General features: G+C 45.5%; 1 protein-coding gene across 1 annotated transcript in view; it reads right to left on the bottom strand.

Moving 5' to 3' along the window:
- Positions 1–4,857: 4,857 nt before the first annotated feature.
- Positions 4,858–9,517, bottom strand: part of GCNT2 (glucosaminyl (N-acetyl) transferase 2 (I blood group)) — a 10,907-nt gene continuing 6,247 nt past the window's right edge. The window contains exons 2-3 of the mRNA XM_029085891.1: positions 5,979–6,071; positions 4,858–5,048 (exon numbers count right to left, since the gene is read on the bottom strand). Coding sequence (XP_028941724.1) covers positions 4,858–5,048; positions 5,979–6,071 — 284 coding nt within the window. The remainder of the gene's footprint in view (positions 5,049–5,978; positions 6,072–9,517) is intronic.

Below are 9,517 nucleotides of genomic sequence, written 5' to 3'. Positions count from 1 at the left end.
ATCCAGCTATGGCGTGGACAAACCCAGCAGGAGTGGGGATGGGAAGGCTGGGAGCCTGTTGGTTTGGGCTGGCTTTTGCAGCACTGCTGCCAGACATCGAGCCACCAGCTAGGCCTAAGACTTTCCCTCCCTTCTCTTCTGAAAATCCTGCTTGTGGACCTGCTGCCAGGGAATTTAATTCAGGCCTGTAGACCAGAGCTTTAGAGCAGCATTTGCGCAGATGCCCGGTTTGCAATAGCAGGCTCGAGCCCCAAATGTTGTATCTTGCTTTTCTTAGACACGCTCTCACAACTGTGCTCCCAGGGATTCTTTCACAATTCCTGCAGCCTGGCACACGCTGCCTGATGTTTTTGGCTGCTGCACACTCCTCCGTTGCTGCAGGCACACAGAGAACATCCATCTTCCTAGGGGCAGAGGATTTTTGGAAGTGTTTAGATGCGTTCAGCTGAAGGGGAAATAGTGTGAAACCTATGAATTATTCACAACGGGGAAAATGAGCACCTGATGGTGCCTACTGGACCTGAAGAAATAGTGTATCTTAGGAAGATAAAAGCTTGGGAAGGAACTCTCAACTCCCACACCCAACAGATGTTTTAAAACCCTGTAGGAGAAAGTCCTATGTAATTTGAGGCTTAGCAAGCACCAGCCCTGTCAGCTCATACATCCCACTGCAAGTCCAACTACTACGCTGTAGAGCCACATAGCGGAGTACTCCATGTCTTGCACCACTACCTACTTGCATTAATAGACCAGTGTCATGGTTTAACCTCAGCCAGCAACTAAGCACCACGCAGCCACTCACTTACTTCCAACCCTCACCCATTGGGATGGGGGAGCAAATCGAAAGAGTGAAAGTGAGAAAACTTGAGGGCTGAGATAAAGACAGTTTAATAGGTAAAGCAAAACAAGGAATGCATTCACTGCTTGCCATGGGCAGGCAGGTGTTCAGCCAACTCCAGGAAAGCCAGGCTCCATCACACGTAACGGTGACTTGGGAAGACAAATGCCATCACTCCACATGTCCCCTACTTCCTCCTTCTTCCCCAGCTTTTATTGCTGAGGATGATGTTCTATGGTCTAGAATATCCCTCTGGTCAGTTGGGTTCAGCTGTCCCAGCTGTGTCCCCTCCCAACTTCTTCTGGACCCCCAGCCTCCTCACTGGTGGGGTGGTGTGAAGAGCAGAAGAAGCCTTGACAATCTGTAAGCCCTGCTCAGCAATAGCTAAAACATTTCTGCATTATCAACACTGTTTCCAGCACAAATCCAAAGCACAGCCCTGTACCAGCTACTGTGAAGAAAATTAACTCTACCCCAGCCAAAACCAGCACAACCAGTTAAACAAACCCTGATGATGAGTCCGAGATTTGTCCTAGGTGAAGATGATAGCAAGCAAGGGGTGAAGCAATAGTGATGTCTCTTCCCTGCCACTGACAGAAGGTGCAATGCTAGCTCCTCCAAATGTCCTCTCCTCCCTTCTTCACATATGCAGTGACAAAAGAGGAAGGCATGCTGCTTCACTCTTTCATTTTTGGTATGTTGAACATCTGAGGTGCTAGAGAATGGAGGAGAACCACTGCAGTATCTAGAACAGGCACAGAAGTTTGCAGGGTGATGGAGCTGGTACAGCATCATGACGGTATGTAAAAACATCCTTAATGTGAGGAATGCACAAAGGCTGAGGAAAAGGGACTAATGATTTCCATTCATAAGCCTGAATCCTAATTCCAAAGTGATGACAGCCTGTGCAGATGTACTTGTCATGACTTCTCCAGTGGGGTCCTGAGCTCCTACAAGGATGGAGGCTGCAGGGCCTCCCTGCACAGCCTTTTCCCGTGCTCATTTCACTGTCCTCAGAGTCAAAAGGCTGCGGTTCCACGTGCCTTACATCTTACAGTGACATTTCAGCTCCTTGGGCACAGTGTATAAAAGTCTTTAGGAGCTCAAGAAGGCATCCAGTGGGTTGTCTAAGCAAGTCAAACTGACTTCAGTGGAAAGTCTTACTTGCTTGGATAATCCCAGTAGAGAGAGCACGTCCTTTTTGTGCCCCATCCCAGTTGGCATCTCAGTGTGTGACTGAACAGAACTGAAAACTTTGCTCCGCTGTTCATAGTGATTGGGAAAGGCAGCTACAAGTAGCACTGGGGGAGAGTTTACTTTTTTTTGACTCACCATAATTGTAGAAAAATGAGGAGGTAGAGATAAGAAGAGGCTGATGAGGTGGGGGTTGCACGCAAAAACTAGTCACACAAGGAAAACATATTAATTTACTTACAGAAAAACATAACTTTTAAAATAATTCATTAAAAAACCCAACCTTCTAAATCACAGCTGGACAGAAATCTATGATTTTTTTCTGGGTTCTTACTTAAACATATAATATAATCCAGTCTTAAAATATCTGTATTTGTTCAGGCTCAGAGTACAACACCCTTTTATATCCATAGTTACAAACTGCCAAGCCTATTGCTTCTGCTGTTGGGTGATATTTTGCCATTTGCCTGTGGAATCTGAACAATGAAATATAATCTTGTTTGTACTCTGGGCTACTTTAAATATTCACATAAAATGCTGAGAATGCCTTTATTTTATCTGGGATGTTTCAATGTGGGGATTATTCAGCTTGTTAGAGCATAGGGAGGAGGAGGGGAACTGGTTCCAGACCTCTTTTAAGTTGGACACCCTAAAACTCCCTCTTTAAAAGAATGACTCTCTCTGAAATACTTCTCTCTTCAGCTGGCACCATGGCAGCAGGATAGCAAAGCCCTCTTCTTCTCCCCTCCCCCAAAAAACTGAACAGGATTTCCAGTGAAGATCTGCTCTGGAGGTAAATTCTTGGTGCCTTTCTGCAGGGATCTGTGTTATTAGGTGTTGGCAGCTATAAATACAGAACAAGCTGACTGAGGCAGATCCTGCCTGTTCAGAACCTTCCCTGAGGGTTACCAGCCAGGCTTCAGGACGTCTAAATATGATGTGTTGTCATTTCTGAACTGCTGCAGTTTGCAATCCAGCTTGTTAAAAGACTCTGAAATTAGCAATGGTTTAATAAAATTGGTGATAAATTGCTGTTTTACAAGAGGTACTGTTTGAGCCGTCATCACTCATTCAGAAGAGAGACAGGAGAGCAGCACACTCCTTAGATTCAAGCATCCTGATTTATATTGTCTCCACGCCGTGGACCGGGTCACTCAACAGTGCTGCTAAAATGCCACATAAATACAACTGTCCTAGCTACAGGAAGAAGCATTCATCATCTTACTTCCTTGCTTTGTTTTTTTAGGACATGATAACCAAGACCTGAAACTTTTACCTTCTGTTTGCCATACTAAAATATTCCCGAGCACTAATTTTTTTCTCTAGGATGCCTAGTCCCCTGGGATTTTGTGTGTTTTAAAGGGTTGTGTAGACTGGGAAAGGAAAATGTGCTCAGATATTTGCTGACCTCCCTCTAGTGGCTGTTATTGGGGATAAAAATAGGGTGGGATGATGAACTCCAAGGTGATGTATGTGCATTAACCATTATATTAAGAGGAAACGAAGTGAACTGGGGAAGAAAGCTCATGCCATATCAAAATCCATCACAGAATTACTGAGTTATTGCCTAAGCTCAGCTGCTGCTCTTCGGTCCTGAAAATATTTATCTTCCTTATTCCTTCCCTGCTTTCCAGCTCTCCCTCTGTGTCCTTACAAGTGATGATACAAGGACGCTGCTGGGCCAAAGACTGCATGTAGAGTGATTTTTTATTTTTTCCAGTTCCGTTAGTTGACCAAGTAAGACCAATAAGCAAGCCCTTGTTTTTCAGACAAGGAAAAGATATCGTGTGCCTGAAAGCCTATCTGATTTTTCTAACCACATCCATTGACCTATCAAAAGATGCTGTTTTCTCTTGTTTACCTTGTCCTGACTGAGGAGACTGAGGGGAGACCTAATTAATGTTACATTAACATACAAATATGTTAAGGGTGAGTGTCAGGAGGATGGAGCCAGGCTCTTCTCAGTGATGCCCAATGGTAGGACAAGGGGCAATGGGTGTGAGCTGGAACACAGGAGGTTCTGCTTAAACTTGAGAAGAAACTTCTTTACAGTGAGGGTGACAGAGCCCTGGGACAGGCTGCCCAGGGAGGGTGTGGAGTCTCCTTCTCTGGAGACATTCAAAACCCACCTGGACGCCTTCCTGTGTGATCTCATTTAGGTTCCTGCTCTGGCAGGGGGATTGGATTAGATGATCTTTTGAGGTCCCTTCCAATCCCTGACATTCTGTGGTTCTGTGATTCTGACAAATATTTAAAGAACAGGTCAGATCTGGGAAGTGCAGCATCTTTATTCCAGTTCCAGTACTTTTCTGGCAGTTCTCTGCAGTAAACATCAGTATCTGTGACAAAACGGTGTCTGTATGCACAGCCAGCACGTGTGTTCCTGCTTTTAAGATCTTGCTGACTGTGACTCAGTACCTTTTTGCTTACCAAATGTGTGTACTTGTTGTTGAGACGTGAGAATTGCCAGGAATACATGACTCTTTATATTTTTATAGAAAAAGATAGCGATGACGGTGTAGCAAGACAAAAATTGGGGCAGGAAAACAGCCCATTAAAAATGGCAAAAGTGCAAAGCTCCTTCAGGTCCAAGAGGAGCTTTTCCCTGGTGTCTCCTTTTGGATCTCTTGCACTTTGGCCTCCAGGCGTTAAGTGGAAGGTGAGGTTTGTAGGCAGTGTGAGACAAGCTGACCCAACCTGCATCTTCAGACCATCCTAACGAAACCCACCTCATGAGTTTATGCTTCTGGCACAGCAGAAATTAAGGTTGCTATGGATGTTCTCTTGACTGTTGTTATTGATGTTGTAGCCTGAGATTTTGCTAGCTAAAAATACCAACTGGGTTCCACCTGAACCTCACTCTGGGACAAGGTTCTCTGCCGATGTCTTAGCTCCAGGCACTCCACAGTCAGGGGGTATGTTCTGAGCTCAAACTTATTTGCAAACATACAGGTGGAGTTAAAAAGCCACTTGAGGTCACCCGTTCCATATACACAAATGCCTCTGACGTAATGTCCTGCCAAAAGAAAAAGAAAAAAAAAGCAATGTCAAAATCAAGGATCCAAATAATTCTTTTGGAGAAGTTTTATCTGCAAAGCCACTATAAATAATCTCCTACACAACAAATATGCTAAAAGGCCTACTGGATGTGCAATGGAAGTAAGTATAAATAATAAGATGGCATGAAGAAAGTTACTTCACAACAAAAAATGAGCAAAATAAGAAGACAAGTCAGAAAAGAAGTGACTTTCAGACAAGGCTGAAACAGAGCAAAAGGGAATTTCCTTTTGTCAGTGAAGAAAAAACAATACTTTTACTCATACTGCACTTTCCACTGACTAATTCTGGGTGATAGTGGTGTAATTTCAATTATTTCAGTGTAGTTATGCCAATGTGAAACTGCTGTAATTGAAGCTGGCTGAAGTTCTCAAAATTTTTCTCCTCAACACAACTATGTTATGAATAACGAATTCTTGAAATAAAATTTGTATCCTTAGCATTTGGGCATTCCCTTTCTCATTCCACGTCCATGCCCTGCACACTGCTGCTGGCTCTAGTGCATCTGCATCCCAGCGAGGGATGTACACATGGGCGATTCCCACCCTCCTGCAAGAAAATTCCCCCAAGGCCTTCAAGAAAATAGTCAGCTAACTCATGTGAGCCCTAAGCCCTGCCAAATATCCCCCTTTCCAAGAGAGATATCATCTATAAAATTCCTGATGAAAAAATAACTGTTCCAGCTTTCTCATTGGTTATGTAGCTACTATCATTCATGTAAAGAGGACTATGGAGATGATAACTCCTTTTTAATGTCTCCTCTCTGATGAAGTGCTGTCTAAAGACTCTCTCACATTATGGTTAGAGGCTGTAGGAGTACAAGACCAGCAGTCAAGTGTTTTTCACTATATGAACAGGAAGAAGAAATGGAGAAAAATATACACATTACCATGACAACCTCCATGGCTCTCTTCCATATCAATCCACTTCACCGCTTTCAGGTCACCTTCCCATGATGCGTTGGGCATGGAGCCTGGGACACCTGCAATTAGGTAACAGAAAATCAAATCATTAGGTTTTTTTAACAGCTAAGTGTTTGGGTCTATGTCCACTCTCTGGGACCTTTTGCCACAGAACTGGAATGAAATACTTAGGAATATGCATCAACAGATGCCTGGCTGCTAACTTCATTGTCAAGTTCCCTCACTGAAAGCATCTTTCATGACATAAACAAGATGTCAGCCCAAGAGATCTAAACTTTTCACTGGAGAACTAAAATCCCCCTTTTGTAACAGCCTCAGCATGATACCGGGTGCATGTACAATCATTCACGTCGCCTTCTCAACCACCACTGCCCTCCAAAGAGCATTTGAGCATTGGTCCACCAACATTTAATACCTTCACATGAATTTAGTGGCAAATACTTTCATTTTTTTTAATTTTTTTTAAAGAAAAGAAGCTAACAGAACAAATTCAAGCATGACATAGCTAAATGGAGTAATGACTTTTATATCAGGTCCAAAAAGACCGTATGATCCAACAGCAGAACCACCATAGCACCTTGCCATAAACAGAGATGCATGGCTGCTATAGACAGAACTTAACAACCTTATTTCTCCCCCTCTATATATCAGACCATTATCAAATAAAATAACACCCCAAAACGTGGAGTTTTGTCCTGGGGACAATTCAGAAAATGTTACTCTTCCACAGAAAGCATAAAGCTAAAGATAACACCTTAGAAAAGATAAAAAAGGGCAGTGATGGCAGGGGATAAATACTTTAAATGGCCTGGGATGTGCATCACCATCCCAAATTAAAAACCTGTTCGTAACAGATGGGAGTAAATGTGGTGTACGGAAAGACTTGGAAAATGCTGACACAGTGGGAAAGCAGAAAGGTGACTGACAAAACAGGAACAACCTCAGGACATCCACAAAAACACTGGAAGGCACTGACTTCCAGGAATGCAAAACTACTGACTTCACATTATTCACCATCTCCTAAATTGAGCAAACTAGGCATTTTTGTAAGTTAATTAAATACTGGGGGAAAGTTTAGCTCAGCACTGGGAAAAAAAACCTGTATTTACCACATTTTCCCTTAAATATTTGTTTGAGCAACTGATTTCAGATTTGGAAGGTGTTCTGGGGTCCTGTTCTTACAAATACATTTTTTCTGAAAAGTGCTCCTGAAGGTGAAAGTTAATATAAACTTCGGCAGGAGTTTCTCACTCTACTTTCGTCCAGCTCTCATCTCCCATTCCATCAAGGTTAGCAGAGTTTTGTTCCTGAAAACAGGGAGCAGGGAGGAGCCACCTCGCAGACAGCAGTACTGAGTACTGCCCTGGAAATGAGTTTGCCACCTCCAGCAGAACTGCGCTGCTCGGGTGTGAAGACAGTCACAGGTGACTGGAAAGACACACCAGCCCCTCCAATGCCTTTGATTTCATGTCTTCCCTTGGTGGCAGAGGTTTGGAGACAGGAAAAAACACGCCCTGCTGCAGAGCCTGGACCTCATCCACAGGACAAAGGCAACACAACCTGCTTCTCCGATAAGTTCTTCCCCTTGTTTTGTCATTGCAATCGCAGCGAGAGTTGACCTGCATGTGGTGGCTCCAAGAGGCTGCCCACTCCCTTTCCTCCTTGCTTTGCTACCATGTATTATGAAGACAGACATCCACAGCTTACACAAAACAAATCACTGTGTTGGCATTTCTGTAATGCACACGTAAACCAACATTGGGCTGGAAATCTTGCAACATAAAAGGCTGCCTGATCTGCCTTGATTTTCCAAGTCCCATACCTGTGATTCCAGGATCAAACCAATGCATCGATTAAAACCTAGCTGCCAACAGGCTAGTCTCCACCAGTCCCCTGAAGAACCTGGTGCTTCCTCGTTGGCATCTCTCTCTAGGGATGGAGAAAACTTCTTTACACTTCTGTGCCACCAACTGATCCAAGATTTTCTCCTGCACTTTATAAGCTGATGCAGTTTTATAAGCTGGTGCAAGGTGCTTCAGAAATCTACCCGAAATGGTGTACACATCACCCTTGGGAATATTATTCTGCAAGATCTGGTTGAAATCAACCATAACTTTTGCTGGACTGTGAGGCCATGCATTTATGTTTTGGGAAACATGCAGGGCTTGGGGTGGTTCATGTGTAAGTGGGCAAGTGCATACCCTCTCCCCTATGAATGAAGGCATGTAGCCCACCAGTGTATGACAGAAACTTGGAAATTCACAAAGTACATGTATGGCCAGTAAGACAGTATGGCCGAAGAGGGTGGAAGCCAGGTGGTTGCCAAGCTGCACCCCTGGGTCGTCATGGGGCAGGGCAGCTGCTGCTAAGCAGGAAGGCATGCAGCATCTCTGAACTCATCACACTGCAAAGCCCACCACCTCTGGGGACCTCCCTTACTTAGTCATGGGTGCTGTTCCCACCAGAAGACAGCTCAGCCAAGGGGATAAATCTCCAGGACACCAAACTCAAGGAGGCTGAGTGTACCTTCCATGCTTGCTACCAGTGCTGCCAACACAGGCTGTCACCTACCTGGGTGTTTCTCCATGTGAATAAACAAGATTGGTGCCAACCCACTGGTGGGTACCACGAGGAGCCACAGCCAAACCTCCACACATTTGGCCACCACACAACAGCCAAGCAATGCCAGCTGCTGAGATCTCTTACCAAGGCAGCAGGTGTCAGGGCAGGGACACCTGTGCCCTCCCCAGACCCAGTGTCCAACCTGGGATCCTGCTGAGTATCACCCAGAAATACTCATTGGGGCTGTAGTTGTCCTTGGACCAGGCCAGCAGATCGATGGCACTCTGGTTGCGCAGCACAGCTCCATGAAAGCCTGGGTGATGGCCATGTAGACAGAGCCAAAGTAGATGGTGAGGTTGTAGGATGGGGGTGCCTTGCACAGTTGGGTGGTGACCAGCCCCGAGGTGTTGTGCCTGGCCCTCTCCCTGTGCATGTATTTGGTGCATGTGGTGATGTAGGGGGGCAGCAGCACCTGGGGGTGATGTCCTTCCCCCTGAGGCCTTTCAGCAGCCGGACAACCTCCCAGCTGATCTTCAAGGGAAAGTCCAGTCCACCAGGTGCTGCAGCACCCGATGGAAGGGGGCCGGCATCTTGGCATCCATATGGAGGTCTTGGGCTCAAAGGTCTCAAACTCCTTGTGCAGGGTCATGATGTAGGTGATGGGGAAGGCAGCATCCTCAGCTGAGAGGGCACGGGTGACATAGCAGCTGTGGGACACGTAGGCACTGCATCTTCAAGGGAAAGTCCAGTCCACCAGGTGCTGCAGCACCCGATGGAAGGGGGCCGGCATCTTGGCATCCATATGGAGGTCTTGGGCTCAAAGGTCTCAAACTCCTTGTGCAGGGTCATGATGTAGGTGATGGGGAAGGCAGCATCCTCAGCTGAGAGGGCACGGGTGACATAGCAGCTGTGGGACACGTAGGCACTGCAGGAGGGTGCCCCA

The sequence above is a fragment of the Antrostomus carolinensis genome, unplaced genomic scaffold, assembly GCF_000700745.2.
Source record: "Antrostomus carolinensis isolate BGI_N321 unplaced genomic scaffold, ASM70074v2 scaffold15437, whole genome shotgun sequence".
In the NCBI taxonomy this organism is placed as follows: domain Eukaryota; kingdom Metazoa; phylum Chordata; class Aves; order Caprimulgiformes; family Caprimulgidae; genus Antrostomus; species Antrostomus carolinensis.
The sequence above is the reverse complement of the archived record's forward strand: the minus strand, read 5'-3'. Positions and strand labels throughout refer to the sequence as shown.